We start from the raw sequence: 26,088 nt of genomic DNA on the forward strand, positions 1-26,088 counted from the left end.
GACTGACCCAAATATATTTCCAGCATTTTCTGTCTTTATTTTATTTCCAGTTAATTGCACTTCTGTGGGTTTTGGTCACAAGTTGGCCTGACTGGTGAGGGCATTGGGTTTCTTTCCCTGAGAGATTAGTGAACAGGATATGTTTGTACAATAATAGTGTTTTCACGGTCTCATGGTGCTGAGACTGTTTTAATTAAGGTGTGGATTATTTAACTAACCAAATTTAAATTCCTTAGGTACTATAGTAGGATATGACCTCGTGAGTTTGAATAGTTGTTCCATCCCTCACTTAACCACCACAAGACTGTTACCTCTATCTGTTTAGAGATACTTTGCTGCTTGCAAGTTTAACACATTTTAAACTTTCTCCTTTCTTCTTATCCCTTTTAGTTAATGAGACCTTTACTGACATTTGCCTTTTTTTCACTATTATGTCTTTTTCACCAAACCTGTGTGTTCGTCCAGAAATGGTCAGATTGACGTCAAATTTGTGTAAACCTAAACTATACAACTAAAAGGGTCTGTAAGGATATAAAAGAGTGGGGAGCACATTGCGGTGTGCAGATCTTCTCGGGTGTGTGTTCTATTTGCACGAGGCTGTTGAGCTCGAGTGAGTAGAGACAAGGATCGGACCCGCGGTATTGGACTAGGTATGGTATTGGTATTAATATTGTGCACAATAAAGAGAGTTGGATTTCCAGTGCTCGTATTCGGTGTTTACCTGAACCAGACTAGGGGGGGAGTAAGTTTAGGAATTACACCAATGTTTAAGAAACAGTTAGACAGATACATCCGCTGCTCTAGATGTCAGCTGATTTACATCGGGGAGACTAAGCGTAGGTTGGGCGATCGTTTCGCCGAACACCTCCGCTCAGTCCGCAATAACCTACCTGAACTCCCGGTGGCTCAGCACTTCAACTCCCCCTCCCATTCCCAATCCGACCTCTCTGTCCTGGGTCTCCTCCATTGCCAGAGTGAGCAACAGCGGAAATTGGAGGAACAGCACCTCGTATTCCGTCTGGGGACCTTGCGTCCGGATGGCATTAACATTGAATTCTCCCAATTTTGCTAGCCCTTGCTGTCTCCTCCCCTTCCTTAACCCTCTAGCTGTCTCCTCCCACCCTCCCATCCGCCCGCCCTCGGGCTCCTCCCCCTCCTCCCCTTTTCCTTCCTTCTCCACCCCCCCCACCCCCCATCAGTCTGAAGAAGGGTTTCGGCCCGAAACGTCGCCTATTTCCTTCGCTCCATAGATGCTGCTGCACCCGCTGAGTTTCCCCAGCAATTTTGTGTACCATGGATAGGACAGGTTTGGAGGGATATAAGGACCAAATGCCCGCAGGTGGGACTAGTGGAGCTGGGACATGTTGGCCGGTGTTGGCAAGTTGGGCAGAAGGGCCTGTTTCCGCGTTGTATCACTCTATGACTCTATTCTGTCATTGTATACTTTTGTTTATTAAGTGCTGCATACACAACACACAGTGCCTGTCATAATGTTCTGAATACGTGTAATTTGATCCTTGGTGCATGAAACAGGAAGAAATTATGGTGTTCCAAGTATAGATGTGAAAATGGTCTTCTGATCCTCCAGCCTGAAAAGGAATCTGTAAATACCAAAATTAACCTTGATAATCTGGTTAGTTAAAGAATCGTGTTAAAATGTGGGTGGGGAGCATAGTTTAAATAGGTTTTAACAGCGGTAATTTTTAAATGACATGTATTTGTGGAACTATTACAGTTTGTACCAGTTTAAACCAGCATCTGCAGTTCTTTCCTACATTTTACAATTTGTCTCCAGTTTATGAACGCCTAACTTGTGTACATACAGCCCGTTCATCCAAAAATACATTTTAGAAACTGGTTGGATGGTTTGCTGGTGGCACGAGACTGGAGATACTGGAATATTTTGCAAAAAAAAAGAAGAGCACCTGGTGGAGGAACTCTGGGTCAGACAGCATCTGAGGAGGGAAATAGCCAGTTGTTGTTTTGAGCCAGTATGAAGAGGTGGAAGGAGCAAGTTATAGGTGGATGCGCTTGAGGAAGGTTTAATTGGCAGAAGTTAATTGTTAGAAGGGGGGAGATAGTGACAGAAGCTCATAGGTTATAGGTGGAGAACACAAAGCTGCAGATTCTACAATCTGCTAAGGAAGGCAAAGAATGGAACTGAATGGGGAGTGGTGGCAGATGAGGACATTGGAGTGGAGGAGTAAGCAGAATGGGAGTGAAAGGGTAACTAGTGTGAGGTGCACGTGGGTGAGGGGGATAAAGATAGGGGGCTGGGAGATATGGTGGGAAGAAGCACGCGAGGATCAGTGTAATTGGGAAGAGAGAGAAAAGAGAAGGGCTGTGAATTACCTGAAATTGGAGAATCTAATGATCATGTTGTTGCTTAGTAGTTTAGCCTCAACCTGAAAGTGGCGGCAGCGAAGGACTGACAAGTGGGTAGAGGAGTTCCTACTTGCCTGAGGAAGGTGAATTACAGTGATCCATCCTGGACAAGAAATCTAGTTGTGACCTTCTCAGAGACATGAGGGATTCCAAGAAACAATTTCAGACCAATCTAGAGTCGCAGACTCTCCACACAAACATCAGTTGATCGTGGCAAGGATTGCATGCTATAATGAGATGCAAAGTGAAGTTGGGCAGAGTAGCTGGCAACATGTCCCATCCCAACATTGCATTCTGTGCTCATTTCGAACTAAATGTTGGTGGAATGACTTCAGCCGCCCTCTATTGGCCGTTGGGGGTGTTGCGAGCCGGCTGCCTTGCCAGCAGCGTGTTCGTTTTTTCAACTTTTTTTTCTTTTTTTAGTAAGTCGCAATGTGTGTTAATGTTTCTCGGTGTGTCTTGTGTGTGTGTGTATGGGGGAAACTGCTTCGGTCACTTCCACGGAGAGGCAACTTTTTCCATGTTGCCTCCCTCGTGGCCTAACATAAAGGATCTGTGCGGCATTTCCCGGAGACGTGCCAGGGGCTTCAGCGTAGACTTTTTCATCACGGAACGGGCGAGCCCTCGCCGGAAGGGAGCGCTCCGTTCGCTGGCCCACGGCAGCCTGAAGCCGCAGTCTGCGGAGCTCAAGCTGGCGCGGCGTCCGGAGCCTGGGATCCCTCGTTGGGGACCCCGGGGGAGAAGAGCTCCGACCGCTGGCCCACGGCCTACTTCTAACCGCGGGCGCAGCGGGGACTTACCATCCGGAGCGGGATCCCACGCCGGGGATCCCTGGAGAAGAGCTCTGACCGCCGGACCTGCGGTCTGCGGTGCTTCTGGCTGCGGCGCGGCGGGGACTTTAGATCTTCGACCGCCAGCCTGCAGCCTACACCATCTTGAAGCCACGGTCTCTGGTAGGGAAGCACCGATTCAGGACTTACCTTGTCTGCACGTCTGGCCAACCGCAGTGGTGACTGCGGAGGGTTGTGGTCCTGACCACGGGGGAAAATGGAGGAGGACTGACTAAACTTTGTTCCTTCCACCACAGTGATGAATGCTGTGGTGGATGTTTTTGTTAAATTTTTATTGTGTATTGTGTGTTCTTTTTTTTTAATTGTACCGCTGCTGGCAAGTTCATTACACTGCACTTTATTGTGCACGTGACGAATAAATCTGACTTGACTTGACAGCCTTGGGTGTTCTTGTACCCGTGATCACTGTCGCAGATGTCGGATCAGCCTTCCCGATAATGAACCCTTAAAGTGACAGGCCTATATAGAATCCCGGCTGTGTCGTCAGAACCTGCGCCGAGCAGCTAGCACAAGTATTTATGAACATCTTTAACCCCTCTCTCCTCCATTCTGAGGTTTCTACCTGCTTCAAGAAGACAACTATCTTTCTGGTGCCAGAGAAATAAAAGGGTGCGTGCCTGAATAGCTACTGTCCAGTGGCTCTGACGTCTGCCATCATGAAGTGCCTTGAGAGGCTGGTCAAGAGTGCACATCAACTCCAGTCTCCCAGACAGCTTTGATCCACTGCAATTCGTCTCCCATCTCAACGTCATCTCTTAGACTTTGCACTCATTCCTGGAACATCTGCATAGCAAGGACCATAATGTCAGACTTCTATTTTTAATTATTGCTCCATTTTCAACATAATACGTTCACATTAGTTCTATGCTTTTCCACTTTTTCATTAATTCCCTATGCATGAGGGGCAATTAACCTACAAACGCACACGTCTTTGGGAAAGTGGCAGGAAACCGAGCTCCCAGAGGAAACCCGCACAGTCACAGGGAGAATGTGCAAATTCCACACAAACAACATCCGAGATCAGGGTCGAACCTCGATCTCTGGTGCTGTGTGGCAGCAGCTCTACTTGCTGTGCTACTATGTTACCCCTAATTTATGGTAGGACTTGCTGCAGACTTTGGTTAAGTAAACCCAATATTATTTTTAAGGATCCCTCTAGTAGAAAATATTGGGACGGTTATCCCAGTGAGACATTGTTCATTGTAGAGGAGTGTGGGTGTAAAGTAGATGTAATGAGGTGGCTAATATTAGCTCTGCCCACAGAATAAGTGGGGGGAATTAAAAAATAAGTTGGCTGTGTTCTCAAAACCTGGATAGAACTGTCAAAGACTTGTTACCATTTGCATACTCATTAGGCCAGTGTAATCTTTAGTTCTTTACATCTCATCTTTTCATATCTGAATCTTTCTGAAAAATGATGGTATTTGTTTGTTTTTTAAACTTTTAAATCTCAAAAGCACTTTAAAAATTATGCCTTAATGAATCAGATTTTATTAGAGATTTGCAAAAGAAAATCAAAACTCTTTCCAAATCTTTTGGGGCAGTACTTTTCCATTAAAATCAACCAGTGAGCAATTCAGACTGCGCGAGTTGAAAATATTTTCAATTTTATTTCATTTTACATTACTTCCAATGTATTAGGTGTTGATTAAGTTTTATTATTTCTTTTCTACAGATTAATTACTTCAGCCTTTGGTATTACAACAAACAAAATCAATCACGATGGCTGGATCTGGAAAAGCCTATTAAAAAGCAGTTAGATAAATATGCCGTTGAACCTACAGTTTACTTTGGTGTGGTATTCTATGTGCCAACTATTATACAGCTCCAACAGGAGATTACAAGGTAGGCAACCTTTAGGGTTCTGCTCGAGAAGCTGCTTTGAATAAGTGCCTCAATTTGATTTCAAGTTGATGCTTCAATTAATATTGATTATCTCATGAGCATATTTGAATATTCAGTAGAAAATTCAGTATATTACATACAACAGTTGCAAGTTCAAAATTAAAAATGGAGTCATTTACTTGGTATAATTATATAGTAATGCACTTTTCTCCAGAACGGTTGCAGAAAAAAAAATATTAGAATGGTTAGAAGGAAGAGTGACTTCACTTCTATTGTATATTCTATATTGTGAAGGGAATTGCACGGGCAAATGAAAGAATATTTTGTTGAGCCATACTTGTAGGTGAATGGGACTGGGGAGCTGGCGGAGACTGAACTGAATAACTTATTATGCTGTAATATTTAAAGAATAGACTTCCTTTAATGTTGAATGTCCACTAATGATACTTGTCAATGTTAGCAATGCATTTGGAACCAAATGTACCTTAATATGCTCTTGGAAATTAAGCCTACATCTTGGTGTTATTAAAATCTTGCAAGCCCCAAGTTTAAGTTCTGTTCTTTTGAGTTACATGATCTCAGCTGGTGGCGTGGTTGTATTTATTGGCCATAGCATCATTGGAGTAGGGAAAAGATATGCAACTCCTGCTGTGATTAGGAAATGTGGAACGTTATTACATGAAGCACTGCAATTTGTTTGCGCAGATACCAGTATTATCTTCAATTGAAGAAAGATATTTTAGAAGGTCACATATCTTGCACGTTAGAACAAGGAATTCAACTTGCTAGTCTAGCTGCACAAGGTAAGAACAAGTTTGTAAGATAAAACTTTTGATTCTAAGTCATAACAAGTACTCTCAATGTAATTTTAATGGATAAATGCAGGACTATTTTGGATTTCCAATTAAACTTATATTTGATACTTTTGCTAAGTAAATCAGAAGATACTTATAGAGGTATACAAAATCATGAGAGGAATAGATTGGGTAGATGCACAGTCTTTTACCCAGAGTGGGGAAATCGAGGACCAGAGGACATAGGTTCAAGGTGATGGGGAAAAGATTTAATAGGAATCCGAGGGTTAACATTTTCACACAGATTGTGGTGGGTGTATGGAACAAGCTGCCAGAGGAGGTAGTTGAGGCTGGGACTATCCCATCGTTTAAGAAACAGTTGGACAGGTACATGGATAAGACAGGTTTGGAGGGTTATGGGCCAAGCCAAGCAAATGGGACTAGGGTAGCTGGGACATCGTTGGCCGGTGTGGGCGAGTTGGGCCGAAGGGCCTGTATCCACACTGTATCACTCTATTACTATGACTCTATGTAGCTGGACAAAGTGTTATGTAGTTAAAGCCCTTGCCAATCCTCTCTTGACAACATTATAAGTGGTTTCTTCTTGCTTACTGTCTCCCTCCCTTTCAAAATATCCGCCTCTATCAGCCAATACAAAACACTTAACTCCTCCCATCTAGCAACCCAGTGTCCACCTTCCAATCCATTTCCTCTCTTTTTGAACAATTTCATTGCATTCCAAAAACTTTCCATATTTTGACATAGCTTGGAAACAGACCCTTCGGCCCACCAAGTCTGCGCAGACCAGCGATCACCCTGTACGCTAACACTATCTTTCACACTAGGGACAATATCTACAATTTATAGAAGCCACTTTAAAACCTGTATGTCGTAGGAGTATGGGAGGAAACCGGAGCACTCAGAAAACCCATGTGAGCACAGGGATATTTACAATCTCCATACAGACTGCTTCCGTAGACAGGATCGAACCTGGGTCTCTGGCGCTGTAAGGGAGCAAGTCTACTGCTTTGCCACTGTGCTGCCTCTCCACCCCTGCATAATGCAAAATTAACCCTAAATAAAACTACAAACAAATCATTGCCATGATTCTTCTTGATCCTTCACAATTCTGTTGTCCCATGATTGTACCTTTGTTCTCAATTTTTCACAACTGCATTTGGCAATACCATTTCCTGAAATGAAGTTCACCATCTATTTTTAAAGTAATAGAACTCATATCAATCTGGACACCAAATTCAGACCTTACAAAGTTGCTCACAGGCCAATGAACTTCAGTCTTATTTATGAACATCTGGGACTGGTGTTTTAATTAGGAAAGCAGTCCCTCAGACATGACAAGCAACAGCTGAACATACAGTGCCCTCCATAATGTTGGAGACAAAGACCCATCATTTATTTATTTGCCTCTACTCCACAATTTGAGATTTGTAATAGAAAAAAATCACATGTAGTCAAAGAGCACATTGTCAGATTTTATTAAAGGCCGTTGTTATACATTTTGGTTTCGCCATGTAGAAATTACAGCTGTGTTTATACATAGTCCCACCATTTCATGGCACCATAATGTTTGGGACACATGGCTTCACAGGCGAATGTAATTGCTCAGGTGTGTTTAATTGCCTTAATGCAGGTATAAGAGAGCTCTCAGCACCTAGTCTTTCCTCCAGCCTTTCCATCACCTTTGGAAACTTTTATTGCTGTTTATTAACATGCGGACCAAAGTTGTGCCAATGAAAGACAAAGAAGCCATTATGAGACTGGGAAACAAGAATAAAACTGTTAGAGACATCAGCCAAACCTTAGGCTTACCAAATCAACTGTTTGGAACATCATTAAGAAGAAAGAGAGCACTGGTGAGCTTACTAATCACAAAGGGACTGGCAAGCCAAGGAAGACCTCCACAGCTGATGACAGAAGACTTCTCTCTATAATAAACAAAAATCCCCAAACACATGTCCGACAGATCAGAAACACTCTTCAGGAGTCTTGTGTGGATTTGTCAATGACCACTGTCCACAGAAGACTTCATGAACAGAAATACAGAGGTACACTGCAAGATGCAAACCACTGGTTAGTCGCAAAAATAGGATGGCCAGGTTGGAGTTTGCCAAGAAGAACTTAAAAGAGCAGTTCTGGAAAAATGTCTTATGAATAGGTGAGACGAAGATTAATTTATTTCAGAGTGATGGCAAAAACAAAGTATGGAGGAGAGAAGGAACTGCCCAAGATCCAAAGCATACCATCTCATCTGTGAAACACAGTGGTGGGGGTGTTATGGCCTGGGCATGTATGACTGCTGAAGGTACGGATTCACTTATCTTCATTGATGATACAACTGCTGATGATAATAGCATAATGAATTCTGAAGGGTATAGACACATTCTATCTGCTCAAGTTCAAACAAATGCCTCAAAACTAATTTTCCGGCAGTTGATTCTACAGCAAGACAATGATCCTAAACATACTGGTAAAGCAACAAAGGCATTTTTCAAAGCTAAAAATGGTCAATTCTTGAGTGGCCAAGTCAATCACCCGATCTGAACCCAAATGAGCATGCCTTTTATATGCTAGGGTCAAGAGCATCAAATTCCTGGGCGTGCGCATCTCTGAAGATCTTTCCTGGTCCGAGAACACTAATGCAATTATCAAGAAAGCTCATCAGCGCCTCTACTTCCTGAGAAGATTACAGAGAGTCGGTTTGTCAAGGAAGACTCTCTCTAACTTCTATAGGTGCACAGTAGAAAGCATGCTGACCGGTTGCATCGTGGCTTGGTTCGGCAACCTGAGCGCCCTGGAGAGGAAAAGACTACAAAAAGTAGTAAGCACTGCCCAGTCCATCATCGGCTCTGACCTTCCTTCCATCGAGGGGATTTATCGCAGTCGCTGCCTCAAAAAGGCTGGCAGTATCATCAAAGACCCACACCATCCTGGCCACACACTCATCTCCCTGCTACCTTCAGGTAGAAGGTACAGGAGCCTGAAGACTGCAACAACCAGGTTCAGGAATAGCTACTTCCCCACAGCCATCAGGCTATTAAACCTGCCTCTGACAAAACTCTGATTATTAATAACCAATTATCTGTTATTTGCACTTTATCAGTTTATTTATTCATGTGTGTATATATTTATATTACGGTATAGGGACACAATGATCTGTTTTGTAGTAAATGTTTTGTGTGCTGAAGCAAAGCAAGAATTTCATTGTCCTATCAGGGACACATGACAATAAACTCACTTGAACTTGAACTGAACAGAAAACTGAAGGGGACCAGTCCCCAAAACAAGCATAAGCTAAAGATGGCTGCAATACAGGCCTGGCAGAGCATCACCAAAGAAGACACCCAGCAACTGGTGATGTCCATGAATCGCAGACTTCAAGCAGTCATTGCATGCAAAGGATATGCAACAAAATACTAAACATGACCTTTCATTTGCATGATATTGCTGTGTCCCAAACATTATGGTGCCCTGAAATGGGGGGACTATGTATAAACACTTCTGCAATTTCTACATGGTGAAACCAAAATGTATAAAAATGGCCTTTATTAAAATCTGACAATGTGCACTTTAACCACATGTGATTTTTTTTTTTTCTATTACAAATCTCAAATTGTGGAGTACAGAGGCAAATAAATAAATGATGGGTATTTGTTCCAAACATTATGGTGGGCACTGTAGTTATACTCACAGAATCACAGCTTGTACGTCAACACTTCTCCATCACAGTCCTTGGATACAATCTCCAACTGAAGGACAGACTCGCCAGATGAGGCATTAGTGGTATTCATGAAGGAGAGTATCATCACACAGCCAACCTTGAATACAGGCCCGTGTAGCTTTGTGGCATTGAGTCAAACCAGGACAAAGAAACCAGTTTTTGATTACCTTTTACCATTTATCCTCAGCAAATGGATCAGTGGTGTTCCAAATTGAACAACATTTGGGACATGCATTTAAAGTGAAAATGGAAAAAAAACCTGTCTATCTGAAACCTAAATTAGAAATAGAAAACATTGGAAATACTGAGCAAGTCGAGTTGCATTTGTGGGAAGAAAAACACAGCTAACATTTTAGGTCCAGGACCCTTCTTCAAAAACTGAGAGGGAGACAAAAGAAGCTTGTTTCGCGCAAAGAGGGCAAGGGTGGAGGATGTCTGTGATAGGATAAAACCAGGGTGGCTTTAGGGATAAATGTAAACTATGTTATCTGGTTAATATGAACCATTTATCAACTCCGATATTGCTATCAGACTGCTGATAAGGTGCTGTTGTGATCTATTTACTGACCTACACTTGTGGAGGCCAGGTGTCACCTCTGACATTTCCTCGTATCTCCCTTTGATAATAACCCAGCCATCGAACATCAGGCTATGGTTACCCAGACAGTCCTGCACAAAATCTACAAAAAGAATTTGGGATTCAAAGAAGAAGTACTGACACTTTTGAAAAATATGAAAGTGGATATGTCTCCAGGTCCTGACAGGATATTCCCAAGGACATTGAGGGAAGTTATTGTAGAAATAGCAGGGGCTATGACAGAAATATTTCAAATGTCATTAGAAACGGGAATAGTGCCGGAGGATTGGCGTACTGCGCATGTTGTTCCATTGTTTAAAAAGGGTTCTAAGAGTAAACCTAGCAATTATAGACTTGTTAGTTTGACGTCAGTGATGGGCAAATTAATGGAAAGGATACTTAGAGATAATATATATAAGCATCTGGATAAACAGGGTCTGATTAGGAACAGTCAACATGGATTTGTGCCTGGAAGGTCACGTTTGACTAATCTTCTTGAATTTTTTGAAGAGGTTACTAGGGAAATTGATGAGGGTAAAGCAGTGGATGTTGTCCATATGGACTTTAGTAAGCCTTTGACAAGGTTCCTCATGGAAGGTTATAAGAAGGTTCAATTGTTGGGTATTAATGGTGGAGTAGCAAGATGGATTCAACAGTGGCTGAATGGGAGATACCAGAGAGTAATGGTGGATGGCTGTTTGTCAGGTTGGAGGCCGGTGACAAGTGGGGTGCCTCAGGGATCTGCGTTAGGTCCACTGTTGTTTGTCATGTACATCAATTATCTGGATGATGGTGTGGTAAATTGGATTAATAAGTATGCAGATGATACTAAGATAGGTGGTGTTGTGGATAATGAAGTAGATTTCCAAAGTCTACAGGGAGATTTAGGCCATTTGGAAGAATGGGCTGAAAGATGGCAGATGGAGTTTAATGCTAATAAGTGTGAGGTGCTACATCTTGGCAGGACAAATCAAAATAGGACGTACATGGTAAATGGTAGCGAATTGAGGAATGCAGTTGAACAGAGGGATCTAGGAATAACTGTGCATAGTTCCCTGAAGGTGGAATCTCATGTAGATAGGGTGGTAGAGAAAGCTTTTGGTGTGCTAGCCTTTATAAATCAGAGCATTGAATATAGAAGTTGGGATGTAATGTTAAATTGTACAAGGCATTGGTGAGACCAATTCTGGTGTATGGTGTACAATTTTGGTCGCCCAATTATAGGAAGGATGTCAACAAAATAGAGAGAGTACAGAGGAGATATACTAGAATGTTACCTGGATTTCAGCAACTAAGTTACTGAGAAGGGTTGAACAAGTTAGGTCTTTATTCTTTGGAGCGCAGAAGGTTAAGGGGGGACTTGATAGAGGTCTTTAAAATGATGAGAGGGATAGACGGAGTTGACATGGATAAGCTTTTCCCATTGAGAGTAAGGAAGATTCAAACAAGAGGACATGACTTCAGAATTAAGGGACAGAGGTTTAGGGGTAACATGAGGGGGAACTTCTTTACTCAGAGAGTGGCAGCTGTGTGGAATGAGCTTCCAGTGGAAGTAGTGGAGGCAGGTTCGATTTTATCATTTAAAAATAAATTGGATAGGTATATGGATGGGAAAGGAATGGAGGGTTATGGTCTGAGTGCAGGTAGATGGGACTAGGGGAAAATAAGTGTTTGGCACGGACTTGTAGGGCCGAGATGGCCTGTTTCCGTGCTGTAAGTGTTATATGGTTATATGGTTATTAATTGCCCTCTGTCACTTTGAGTGCTTCTAATTTCCTGGTCCCAATGAGCTCATCTTTAGCATGGATTTCCAATATCCTTTGTATCCAATCCACATCACGACAGTCTGAGGACCCATCTGCTTCCTGGAGCAGAGGCTGAACCAGTTCCCTTCCACCAGCACGATCTGTTGTCTCTGATCTTATTCTCACATTGAATAATTTCTTCCTAAACCCCACATTTTATCCAGATCAAAGGACATCAAAGGCCTTTACATAGCTCCAAACTATCCCTATCTTGTGGAGTTTTGGAACAGTATTTGTTTCAGTCTTAATGGGCCCATTCCCTCTTTTTCCAGTACAATGATGACTGTATTGGTGCTGTCACATGCAGAACTTTGACGATTTTGTTCGTTTTGCTGCCACATGCCACCTGGTTCTCATTCTGACATGAAAAATCTCTGGCTTTCTTTCCTTTAGTGGACACCTCACTGCCTACCTCAGGAGATATTCTAGCTACTACAATAGCCATCTATACTATAATAGCTACTGTAATATCCATCGCATACCTATCGACTCAAAGCTATCTCGACTACTCTTCATCCCACCCTTGCAACATTAAGGACGCTTCCATTGTCCCATTTTCTCTCTCTTATTATTATTGGTTCTGAGATGTAGGTGCCTCTGAAATGTCTTCCTCCTTCCTAAATCTGGAATCCAGTACACCATTGTTAACTAAGCCTTTGACTGCACCTCATCCTTTTTCAATTCCTTTGCTGTTACTATATTTCCACAGGTACTGACTTCCCCTGGTCTACACCTTCCATCTTTGCATTCCACAGGTGATTCTCCACAATTTTCACCGCATTGAAAGAGATTCCAACACGTCATCCGCTTTCAGCATTTTTGTGGGATCATTCGCTCTGTGACTTTCTAGTCCACTCCCCTGTTCCCACCAACCACCCCCCTTCCGGCACATTTCCTTGCAACAACAGGAGATGCAACACATAGTCATAGAGTGATACAGTATGGAAACAGGCCCTTCGGCGCAATTTGTCCACATCGGCCAACATGTTCCAGCTACATTAGCTCCACCTGCCAACATTTGGTCCATATCCCTCCAAATCTGTCCTATCCATGTACCTGTCTAACTGTTTCTTAAGGTGTTCTTAACTTGTCCTTTAACCTCATTCTCTGAGTAAAGTGTAAACGCAAGATGTTTTAGGGTTATACCAAGTCTTTGTTCCAGTCTTAATATTTTCACTCAATTTTTAAATGGATTTGATGTACTTGGCCAGGAATGCATATACCAAATATCATTTTTTTTGGTCGGTTTTGTTTTCTGTGAAATTTGATTCATCTGTTTTTCTGCAGCTGATTTTGGAGACTATGATCAGTATGAATCCCAAGAATTCCTGTACAAGTGTGATCTTTTCCCAGTTGTAAGTTCATTTATTATATAGTTGTGGAAACATTTAAATGAAAATAATGGTCTTATTTTAAAGGATCCAGTTTAGACGTTAGGGTAAAAATACTTTCTCCACGAAACCTTCACTATCCTTGTGTTTCAGTGTATGAAGTTCATGAATATAATATAAATGGAAAGAAGATTGAAGATATTCAAGACAATTTTATATAAATTATCCATTGTATGTGTGGTCAGCAATAGTTAAATAATGGACATATTTTGCAGTTTTGTTACAGTGAAATTAAAGTATAATAATGTTGCATCAAAAATAATAGTGGTTATCTAGTATTATTCCTTTAATAAGCTACTTTGTTTGTTTTTATCTTGCCTGTTACCCAAAGAATTGGATTCAAGATGACCGAATGCTACAAGATGCCACACAGAAAGTTGCTTCACTATATCAGAAATTCAGGTTAAGTTTTTAAGTATCTTGTTTGGATCTTTTCCTCTTGTACTGATGAAGGTTTCTGCAGATTGTTGCACTTGTGTATTCAATCATGAATGCAGCAATAATACTGAACTCTCAACTGAGACCAGAAGTCTCCTACTGAAAATTGGGAATTATTGAAATGGAACGAGGTCATTCGAGCAGTGTTTGTACATGTTAAATAGCTTCAGAGCAGCTTTGCTGATGCCTGATGTTACGTCACAACCACCTTAGCTAATATTGCAAAGAAATAGGAGCAAAAATATTGTTATAATATAGTTGTAGTCATACAGCACAAAAACAGGCCCCCTCAGCACAACTTGTCCATGCCAACCCTTCTGAGCTAGTCCTATTTCCCTGCACCTAGCCATATATCCCTCTAAACCTTTCCTTTCCATATACATTCTAATTGTTATCTTTCCTGACTCAACCATTTCCTCTGGAAACTTGTTCCATATACCTAACATCCTCCATGTGGAAAAAGTCACCTCACACCTTAAACCTATGTCCTTTGGGTCCAAAATTCTAGCCTGCTCAACATCTCCCTCTAGTTTGGGCCTTTCAAGTCCTGGCAACATCCTCACAGGCCCATTTCTGCACCTTTTTCAGCAAAAATTGCATATTTCCATTAGAGGTGACCAAAACTGAACACAATACTCCAAGTACAACTGTGACATAACATCCTGTTCAATTCCCTGACTGATGAAAACTTGTATGTCCAAAACCTTCTTCACCCCATTTCCCCGTGACACCACTGCGACTATTACTTGTACTCATAAATCCCACAGCACTTTCTGTTTTTGTATGTATCCAGTTAGCTAGCTCTCTTGGAAACCCATGATTATCATGTTGAAGCTTATTAAAGCTGGTCCATATAGACTACATCAATGGTCCTGCCCCCATCAACCTTATTGGTTGCTTCAAAATATTCAATCAAGTTAATGAAACGCAATCTCCCAGGTGCAAAACCATGTTGACTTTCCCTCATCAACCCTTGTCTTTCCAAATGCATGTATAGTGCATTCAAAAAATATTCAGACCCCTTCACTTTTTCCATATTTTGTTATGTTACAGCCATATTTTAAAATGGATGAAACTTTTTTTGATCATCAACCTACACACAATACCCCAGAATGAAGAAGCGAAAACGGGTGTTTAGAATTTTTTGCAAAGTAATTAAAAAGAAATTGCTGAAATATCACATAAATACCATAAGCATTCAGACCCTTTGCTATGAGACTCAAAATGAGCTTAGGTTCATCCTGGTTCCATTGATTATCCTTGAAATGTTTCTACAACTTGATTAGAGTTCACCAGTGGTAAATGATTTGGAAAGGCACACACGTGTCAATATAAGGTCCCACAGTTGACAGTGCATGTCAGAGCAAAAAACAAGTCATGAAGATGAAGGAATTGTCCATTGACCTCCGAGAAAGGATTGTGTCGAGACACAGATCTGGGGAAGGGTATAAAACATTTTCTGCAACATTGCAGGTCCCGAAGAGCACAGTGGCCTCCGTCATTCTTAAATGGAAGAACTTTGGAACCACCAGGACTTCATAGAGCTGGCCTCCCGGCCAAACTGAGCAATCGGGGGAGAAGGGCCTTGGTCAGGGAGATGACCAAGAACACGATGGTCACTCTGACAGAGCTCCAGAGTTCCTCTGTGGAGATGGGAGAACCTTCCAGAAGGACAACTATATCTGCATCACTCCACCAATCAGGCCTGTATGGTAGTGTGGCAAAACGGAAGCCACTCCTCAGTAAAAGGCACATGACAGCCCGCTTGGAGTTTGCCAAAAGGCGCCTAAAGGACTCTCAGACCATGAGAAACAAGATTCTCTGGTCTGATGAAATCAAGATTGAACTCTTTGGCCTGAAAGGAAACTAGGCACTGCTCATCACCTGACCAATACCATACCTACGGTGAAGTATGGTGGTGGTCGCATCATGCTGTGGGGATGTTTATCAGCGGTAGGAACTGGGAGACAAGTCAGGATCGAGGGAAAGATGAACAGAGCAAAGTACAGTGAGATCCTTGATGGAAACCTGCTCCAGAGCATTCAGGACCTCAAACTGGGGCAGAGGTTCACTTTCCAGCTCGAGAACGACCCTCAGCACACAGCCAAGACAACGCAGGAGTGGCTTCGTGACAAGTCTGTGAATGTCCTTGAGTGGCCCAGCCAGAGCCCGGACTTGAACCCGATCGAACATCTCTGGAGGGACCTGAAAATAGAGAAGAATGGGAGAAATTACCCAAATGCAGGTGTGCTTGTAGCGTCATATCCAAGAAGACTTGAGGCTGTAATCGTTGCCAAAGGTGCCTCAACAAAGTACTGAGTAAAGGGACTGAATACTTATGTAAATGTGATATTTCAGTTATTTATTTTTAATTACTTTGCAAATTTTTCTAAACACCTGTTTTCGCTTTTTTATTGTGGGGTATTGTGTGTAGATTGATGATTTAAAAAAAAAATTTTTTTTACCCATTTTAGAATAAGGCTGTAACGTAACAAAATGTGGAAAACGTGAAAGGGTCTTAATACTTTCTGAATGCACTGTATATCTTATTCTTCAGAATCCTCTCCAGTAGATGTTAGGCTTACTGGTCTATAGTTCCCAGGTTTCTCTTCACAGCCCTTCTTAAACAGACACACACCATTAGCTACCCTCCCGTCTTCCTGGCACCTTTCTCGTGTCTAATGATGAATCATTTATTTCAGCCACGACTCCTACAAGTTCTTCTTTTACTTCCCTGTGTCCTTGGATATATCTGATCAGGTCTGGGAGTTTTATCTACCCTCGTATGCCTTGGACGCCCAGCGCTTCCTCAACTATATTTGGATTGTCCTCAGACATCTCCATTATTTTGTAGTATTGTAAAGGCTCAACACTGAAGTGACATAAATGTATTACATTATACATTATTTAACAAAATGTATTATTGTTATACAAGTATTGTAAGTATTTACATTACATTATACAAGTATTTAACAAAATTGTGGAGTGAGATGAGCATGTGAATTGTTTCCGACCATCATTTCCATTGTTAATTGGCAAGGTAATCTGGAGTTTGCTTCTGAAATTCTAGCCACTCGAATGGTGTTCTAAACAAAAGTTAATTAATTTTTTTATACATTTATTTGTATGTACTCTGCTTTGTTTCTAGGGGTCTTACTCCCTCTGAGGCAGAATTACTTTATCTTCAGGAGGTAATGAAAATGGATGACTACGGCCATGAAAACTATACAGCCAAGGTATAAAAGAAGAAAACACAGAAGCATTATCTGCACATGGAGATGAGAAAGTGTTGCCTTAAAGTATTTTTAAAGAATCGTAGACTGCATTCTTTAATAGCATCATGTACACTTTAGGACTTCAAAAGTAGCTCCACATTACCTGCCCATGCTAATTGGGGAGGTGCATTAAATGATGGATTTCCCAGTAAACTATCCCTAATTCTCCATCACCTGAATTACTTGGAAACATTTTATTATGAATATCTGCATAAATGAAATAAGTTGAGAATTTGATTCCTACAAAAGCAGTTTTAATGACTGGAAAATGGTTTACTCCTAATATTGGTGTGGTGAGAAGATAGGATAATACGTTGTCTTCTCTCCCACAAATTTAATGTGCTCAAGAACATTAAACATGAAAATTAATTCATTTTCCATTAGTTTAATCCACAGACTAAAATTACAGTGTATGCTTGAATACATTTCAGTTGTCATAAACTGCCAATGTCTCTTGTTCTGCATCTTTATATGCAAGAACAAATACAAGACAATGTATTCCAATTGCTTGTTAAAAGATGTGGAATGATCACAACTTTCACTCATCTCGGGAACCAGAAAGATGAGCTGAAAAAAATGGTCTAAAAACTACTTGTCTAGATTTAATGGCAAAGGAAATATTACACTGATAAGGAACAGTTCAATATTAATGCTTACATAAATTCATAAATTTAAAAATGACAGATAGTGAAATTTATTGCAGTTAATAGCTTGTTTAAAAAAAACGAATGGGGATTTGTGTGAGCCATTTGCTTGTGCACTTCAAGATTTTTGAGATTTCAAGCATACCTCAATTTTTTAATGCCGATTGTTTTCCTTTGCTCTCATAAACAACTATTAGAAGTCCAATCACCACCTGTTTTTGTCTCTGTCTATTGTGTCTGACATTGAATATAAATTAAATGAACAAACTATTTTTGCAGAAATTTTAAATTGAAAATGGCGTTCAGCTTCGATAGACCTCTGTTTATTTCTGACAGCATTATGAATCAATTTATATTCCTATCAAATTACAACAGCTTTGGATTCTGAATGAAACTTGATAAATTAAATTGTTCGAACCAAGAAATGAGATTCCATGAAGACTTTACAGTGTGTGTATAAAAATGAGCAAAGAACTTGCTTCCAATCACAAAATACTACCAAGTGATGAGAGATTATTATACCTTTCCATTTCCCGCATTAATTTGGAATGATTTAATCGTGAACTAAAAATGCAATATTTCTGTATTCTGATTTCTCTATTTTTTGATTTTGTAGGACAGCCAAGGAAACGATCTATTTATAGGTACATGTTTGGAAGGCATCTTTATGAAGCACAAAAATGGAAGACTTCCATCTGTTTTCAAGTAAGGACCTAATGAAAATATATTGCAAAACATTACCTATTTAAATTAAAACTCCTTAATCCTTGGTTTGAATGGCATTTCTTAATCAGATAAATGCAGAAATTAGTGATTGCATATTTGCCAATGTATATGCTAATTTAAAGTGTGGTTGCTCTTGATTCTAACAGAACATTTGAATTGCCATCTGAGCTATTATTTTAAGATGTGCAGTTGCATTTCTTCCATGATCCAAAAGCTGCTAATGTGGCAGCTTTGGTCAATGGATAAAATTTGCATTGATAACTAATTTTCTTCTAACAAACTTTTGCAGTGCATTGTACTTCAGTGTATCTTGAAAATCTAATATGAGAAATAATCCTCAGTATTATTGAGAATAAAATGTAATAGGCTATTTTATATAATTTAGAACTTGTTATTGTTCAATGGAAGTCAATTTCCACAGGTAAGTACAATATCTTCAAGTGTGGGTTTAGGAAGGCCTTATCTAATCTGGAGGCTTATCTTTGAATCCTGCCATGGCAGTACAGAGACAAATTCAGTTAATTAAATAGGAATAAAAATATTACCCTCCATGGTATCTGTTACACTTCATCAGAACAATCAAGTAGTATATTTCACCTGAATAGTTAACTTTGTTTCTCTTTCCACAATTGCTGGCTGTCTTGCTGAGTGTGTCCTGCACTTTCAGTTTTTATTTCAGCGTCCTGAAAGAGTTTGCTGGCAGCCTCTATAATTTGGCAGGTAGGGAGGGGAAAAATCAACTTAATTTAGTCCTCTTCAACATTCTTGCATGTGTGTCTGTCCATGGTGGATAGACTATGACACAGACTTTGTGGAAATGAAGTTGCAACTAGAGATTGAGAACATGTTGCTTCATGCTGAGTGATACGGCCAATTGAAATTATGAAAACTGAACATCCATGAGATACTGTTGGTCCACAAGCAACATATTGCAGATGTTGCAAATGTGACCTGGAAATTAAAAAAAATATCAGATCCAAAAGGTCAGGCAGCTTCACTGCTGCTGGTCTTTAACAATAGCTGAATTGTCCTTTGGCAAAATCTTAGTCCTCATTGCCTATAGATCCCCTTAATTCTGGTGTAGTACAAGAGCTGCAGAGGACCAATGCTGGATTGATCTTAAAATGAGATGCTAGGTCCATTCATCACTGCACTAAGCATTCACATATTTTTGTTGTCAGCATACTGTGGTTGCAATGTGTACCATCCATAAAATAACAGTTGCAAAAGAGAATTAAAAATTCATCCAAAAGTGTATTATAAATTCTTTCCGTTGTTGTAGAAATTGCTGTATCAGGAAATTATTTAATTTTTTTCAGATGGAATGACATATCGAACATGTCTCACAATAAATCCTGCTTTGCATTAGAATTGGTAAACAAAGAAGAGACCATCCAGTTTCAGACCGTGAGTGTTCTAACACTATTTGATTGAGGTTAAGTTGACACTGTTTGGAGGACATGTTTAAGAAAGAACTGCAGATGCTGGAAAAATCGAAGGTAGACAAAAATACTGGAGAAACTCAGCGGGTGAGGCAGCATCTATGGAACAAAGGAATCGGCGACGTTTCGGGTCGAGACCCTTCAGTCTGAAGAAGGGTCTCTACCCAAAACGTCACCTATTCCTTCGCTCCATAGATGCTGCCTCACCCGCTGAGTTTCTCCAGCATTTTTGTCTACCTGTGTAGAGGCCAAGTATACTGACCCATCTTCTGTTTTTGTTTCTGAAGATACTTTGTGCTGAGTTGTGTTCCAAAGTTTGTGCTTCATTTCTATTAATCTGTGTAGTGGCCATTTGGCCTGTTTTGCATGTCATTGATGATGGCATGTGCCTTTAAATTTTAGACTGCCTGTTATATTGTGGGTGGGATTTATGACGTGTTTGGAGCTAAGATGCTTGTGCAGCAGTTTTGTTTTTAGTGTAGTTTGGAGCGAGCCAGGGAGAAGGTTAACCCTTCGACCATGCTAGCCAAGCGAGGGGGACCAATATCCTGGCGGGGAAATTTGCAAAGGTCACTGGGGAGACTTTAAACTAGAATGGTTGGGGCGAGGGACTCAAATAGAGAAAGCTAGTAGACAGAATGGGAGGCAGGAAGCAGAAACGGGAAGCACTCGGACACAAGAGGAGAAAGAAAAAAAGGAAATAAACAGAGAAGAAGAGACGGGGGGTTTCTTAAATGTGCATATTTTAATGTTAGGAGCATTGTAAGAAAGGTGGATGAGCTTAGAGTCTGGATAGACACCTGGAAGTATGATGTTGTGGCGATCAGTGAAACATGGTTGCAGGAGGGCTGTGATTGGAAACTAAATATTCCAGGATTTCGTTGCTTCAGGTGTGATAGAATTGGAGGGGCAAGAGGTGGAGGTGTTGCATTGCTAGTCAGGGAAGATATTACAGCAGTGCTTTGGCAGGATAGATTGGAGGGCTCATCTAGGGAGGCTATTTGGGTGGAACTGAGAAATGGGAAAGGTGTAGCAACACTTATAGGGGTGTATTATAGACCGCCAAATGGGGAACGAGAATTGGAAGATCAAATATGTAAGGAGATAGCAGATATTAGTAGTAAGCACAAGGTAGTGATTGTGGGAGATTTCAACTTTCCACACATAGACTGGGAAACACATTCTGTAAATGGGCTGGATGGGCTGGAGTTTGTAAAATGTGTGCAGGATAGTTTTTTGCAGCAATACATAGAAGTACCTACTAGAGAAGGGGCGGTGCTGGACCTCCTGTTAGGAAATGAGACGGGTCAGGTGGCAGAAGTATGCGTTGGGGAACAGTTCGGGTCCAGTGATCACAATACCATTAGTTTCAATATAATTATGGAGAAGGTCAGAACTGGACCTAGGGTTGAGATTTTTGATTGGAGAAAGGCTAACTTTGATGAGATGCGAGATGATTTAAAAGGAGTGGACTGGGACATTTTGTTTTATGGGAAAGATGTAGAAGAGAAATGGTGGACATTTAAAGGGGAAATTTTAAGAGTACAGAATCTTTATGTTCCTGTTCGGTTGAAAGGAAACAGTAAAAATTGGAAAGAGCCCTGGTTTTCAAGGGAAATTGGACATCTTGTTCGGAAAAAGAGGGAGATCTACAATAATTATAGGCAGCATGAAGTAAATGAGGTGCTTGTGGAGTATAAGGAATGTAAAAAGAATCTTAAGAAAGAAATTAGAAAAGCTAAAAGAAGATATGAGGTTGCTTTGGCAAGGAAGGTGAAAGTAAATCCAAAGGGTTTCTACAGCTATATTAATAGCAAAAGGATAACGAGGGATAAAATTGGTCCATTGGAGAAACAGAGTGGGCAGCTATCTGCAGAGCCAAAAGAGATGGGGGAGATATTGAACAATTTCTTTTCTTCGGTATTCACCAAGGAGAAGGATATTGAATTATGTGAGGTAAGGGAAACGAGTAGAGTAGTTATGGATACTATGAGTTTCAAAGTAAAAGAAGTACTGACACTTTTGAAAAATATAAAAGTGGATAAGTCTCCAGGTCCTGACAGGATATTCCCTAGGACATTGAGGGAAGTTAGTGTAGAAATAGCCAGGGCTATGACAGAAATATTTCAAATGTCATTAGAAACGGGAATAGTCCCCGAGGATTGGCGTACTGCGCATGTTGTTCCATTGTTTAAAAAGGGTTCTAAGAGTAAACCTAGCAATTATAGACCTGTTAGTTTGACTTCAGTGGTGGGCAAATTAATGGAAAAGATACTTAGAGATAATATATATAAGCATCTGGATAAACAGGGTCTGATTAGGAACAGTCAACATGGATTTGTGCCTGGAAGGTCATGTTTGACTAATCTTCTTGAATTATTTGAAGAGGTTACTAGGGAAATTGACGAGGGTAAAGCAGTGGATGTTGTCTATATGGACTTTAGTAAGGCCTTTGACAAGGTTCCTCATGGAAGGTTGGTTAAGAAGGTTAAACTGTTGGGTATAAATGCAGGAATAGCAAGATGGATTCAGCAGTGGCTGAATGGGAGAAGCCAGAGGGTAATGGTGGATGGCTGTTTGTCGGGTTGGAGGCAGGTGACTAGTGGGGTGCCTCAGGGATCTGTGTTGGGTCCTTTGTTGTTTGTCATGTACATCAATGATCTGGATGAAGGGGTGGTAAATTGGATTAGTAAGTATGCAGATGATACCAAGATAGGGGGTGTTGTGGATAATGAAGAGGATTTCCAAAGTCTACAGAGTGATTTAGGCCATTTGGAAAAATGGGCTGAAAGATGGCAGATGGAGTTTAATGCTGATAAATGTGAGGTGTTACACCTTGGCAGGACAAATCAAAATAGGACGTACATGATAAATGGTAGGGAATTGAAGAATACAGTTGAACAGAGGGACCTGGGAATAACCGTGCACAGTTCCTTGAAGGTGAAATCTCATATAGATAGGGTGGTAAAGAAAGCTTTTGGTATGCTAGCCTTTATAAATCAGAGCATTGAGTATAGAAGCTGGGATGTAATGTTAAAATTGTACAAGGCATTGGTGAGACCAAATCTGGAGTATGGTGTACAATTTTGGTCGCCCAATTATAGGAAGGATGTCAACAAAATAGAGAGAGTACAGAGGAGATTTACTAGAATGTTGCCTGGGTTTCAACAACTAAGTTACAGAGATAGGTTGAATAAGTTAGGTCTTTATTCTCTGGAGCGCAGAAGGTTAAGGGGGGACTTGATAGAGGTCTTTAAAATGATGAGAGGGATAGACAGAGTTGATGTGATCAAGCTTTTCCCTTTGAGAATAGGGAAGATTCAAACAAGAGGACATGACTTCAGAATGAAGGGACAGAAGTTTAGGGGTAACATGAGGGGGAACTTCTTTACTCAGAGAGTGGTAGCGGTGTGGAATGAGCTTCCAGTGGAAGTGGTGGCGGCAGGTTCGTTGGTATCATTTAAAAATAAATTGGATAGGCATATGGATGAGAAGGGAATGGAGGGTTATGGTATGAGTGCAGGCAGGTGGGACTAAGGGAAAAAAGTTGTTCGGCACGGACTTGTAGGGCCGAGATGGCCTGTTTCCGTGCTGTAATTGTTATATGGTTATATGGTTAAAGCCATGCAAGCCATGCGAGATCGTGAGTTTTAAAGAAGATCATGCCAGTGTTACGGAGACACGAGGAGTTTTCTAATGTTTAAAGTAATAAGCTGGAGTTCAATGAAGATTGCAGTAACGTCGGAAGAAGTTTGGATGTATTTTACCATTTTCTATCAACAATAAAGCATTTATTAATCAAAGGACTGTGTTTTTGAAGACATCTGTGAAGAAGCTCTGAAGGTCTCTGAGCCAGATCGCATGTGTATCGAAGATATTCCCCTTATCCCTGCTCATCCATTTAGCGACTAGGGAGTTAATTTCCCGAAAGCTATGAAAATCTGCCGCTACAATCTGTTTTAAGAAGGAAACGGTATATTTTCAGACACATCTTTCTTATGTGATTTAGGGCTATCAATTAATCTGTGACCATGCCTGATTAACCTTGAAGGTTACATTTTACATATTACATTTTTTGACATGCAAATCAAAATTGACTCTGGCTGTCTTTGCCCACCGCTGACCATTGTGCAGTCTGAATTAACATAGCGAGGATCCTCGGGTGACAACTTGCATGATGAAATTTTGATAGAATTAGATACAGCTTGGAAACAGGCCCTAATGCACAAGTTCTATCCTATACACTAGGAACAATTTACAGAATCCAATTAAGCTACAAACCTGCATGTCTTTGGAATGTAGGAGGAAACCGGTGCACCCGGAGAAAACCCATGCAGTCACAGGGAGAATGTAGAAACTCCGTATGGATAGCACCCATAGTCAGGATCGAACCGAGTCTATGGCACTGTAAGGCAACAACTCTACCACGGTGCTATTGTGCCTTTCCTTTTTTATTTTATTGTATACTACTTTAATTATATTCACAAAGATATGTTTAATTTTGTTTACTTAAATATGCAGTTTTCTATGGAAATTTCATACTTAAAATAGGGAATTGTAGAAGCTGTAATTGTTTTACATTTTATTTCTACAGGAAGATATGGAGACATCTAAATATGTTTGCCGAATGTGTGCTGCACGACGCAAGTTTTACAATCTGAATAAAAACTGTAACTTGTAAGTATGATGTCTCTTGTATTGCACTCTTTTTTCTGTATTTTGTACTGAGGCTGATGAAAAAGATGAAAGCAAAAGTCTTCCCTACTTTTGGAAACTTGTACACGAGTGAAGATTGCACAAAGCCTTTGCTTTTTCCATTTACTTTAACTTTCCGTCCTTCTCTTTCCAGCACAGGATTCCAGTTTATTTTTGCTTGACTGTGCACTATAGTCATTTGAATACCCTTTCACATCCCCCAGTTAAGTTTAATGAATGTGCCTTAACATGGGGGTTGAAATTAGTATCCTTGTTGCTTGTGTTGCTTTTTTAAATGAAGTTCAATGTTCCAATAAATAGTATGGCTGCGTATTGTACTAGTTTACCAGTAGAGTGTGATTTGTGCACATGGCTTGTCAAAAAAAAAGAACATTGGGCCTTTATTTGCTGATTTGATGTGACTGAAGTTCACTTAACATTTTTTATTATGAGCTCCACTTGCTTATTTTAAGTAATCTTTAGTAAGTTATTGCGTGAATGTCGGTGTCCTTTTTAAGCCTATTTCTTTATAAATTTGTAGATTCAGCTTTAAATTGCTTTTATGAACTCGCTTTTCTTTGTTGCCATAATTATTGCTATCATTAGCTCTTTTCACCTGAGCATTTCTCCATCTTTTTCAGAGGCTTGGCTTTCATTCTCATTTGCATCTGATTTTGCTCTGGTACACACCTTGTATCCAAACATTTAAGTTGTTAAAACATCTAAGGTTATTTGAAGAGCATAGTTTAATTTTTAATGTTTTTATTAGCAGCACAAGCATATTCAAATATTGAGTTCTATTGTTCTTAGCAGCCTTGTAATATGCATATGCTATATTATCTTCCACTTGCTCTCACCCTGAATATTTTACCTGCACTATTCTTGTGTTAAAATAACAATTTAATGTCATGAAAAGGACTAGTTTAAAAATCTTTCAATTTTGTGGGAAGAATAATCTGCCATCATTTGTATTTTAATTTCAGGCAAGCTCAGGCTGATTCAGTGAGTCCAGTCCGAAGGAGCACCTTGTCAAGAATGTCTTTGGTATGTGACATAAAGTCTTGAAAATTGCATTGTTTCCTGATTTATTTATTTTTTTAAACAGAAGGCCTCATCTTTTATCAGCCATCACCAAATAAATATCTGAAAAGTTATTTTAAGATTTAATTTTACTATTTAATTAATGTGTGCGACCATAACATGTGGATCTCCTTTAATAAAAACAGAAAATGCTAGAAATGCTCATCAGGCCAGGTTGTGCCTATAGTAAGATAAGCAGCAAACATTGTCGGTCAGAGGTCTTTTTCAAATCTGGGAGGACAGTTAGTTTTCAGTTCCAGAGAAGATTATTGGGGATGGGACTGGTAGAACAAAAAATATTTCTGTAGGATTAGACTAAATGGCTTCATGTGGCAGTTAGAAACATTATGCTTGTTTCCTTCTGCTATGTTTTCCTAATAGTGGATGGTGGAACATATTTA

General features: G+C 40.3%; 1 protein-coding gene across 7 annotated transcripts in view; it reads left to right on the forward strand.

The window, feature by feature from the left end:
• ptpn21 (protein tyrosine phosphatase non-receptor type 21) overlaps positions 1-26,088 on the forward strand; it is a 71,965-nt gene that overhangs the window by 24,886 nt on the left and 20,991 nt on the right. For 6 of the 7 annotated variants that reach the window (XM_033027376.1, XM_033027375.1, XM_033027378.1 and 3 more), the window contains 9 exons: positions 4,912-5,081; positions 5,787-5,884; positions 13,284-13,351; positions 13,719-13,789; positions 16,974-17,061; positions 18,361-18,449; positions 19,790-19,877; positions 24,507-24,589; positions 25,591-25,651. In XM_033027376.1, coding sequence (XP_032883267.1) covers positions 4,912-5,081; positions 5,787-5,884; positions 13,284-13,351; positions 13,719-13,789; positions 16,974-17,061; positions 18,361-18,449; positions 19,790-19,877; positions 24,507-24,589; positions 25,591-25,651 — 816 coding nt within the window. The remainder of the gene's footprint in view (positions 1-4,911; positions 5,082-5,786; positions 5,885-13,283; positions 13,352-13,718; positions 13,790-16,973; positions 17,062-18,360; positions 18,450-19,789; positions 19,878-24,506; positions 24,590-25,590; positions 25,652-26,088) is intronic. The other variant, XM_033027380.1, reaches the window with a different exon arrangement.

The sequence above is a fragment of the Amblyraja radiata genome, chromosome 9 (genome assembly GCF_010909765.2).
Source record: "Amblyraja radiata isolate CabotCenter1 chromosome 9, sAmbRad1.1.pri, whole genome shotgun sequence".
Lineage (NCBI taxonomy): Eukaryota > Metazoa > Chordata > Chondrichthyes > Rajiformes > Rajidae > Amblyraja > Amblyraja radiata.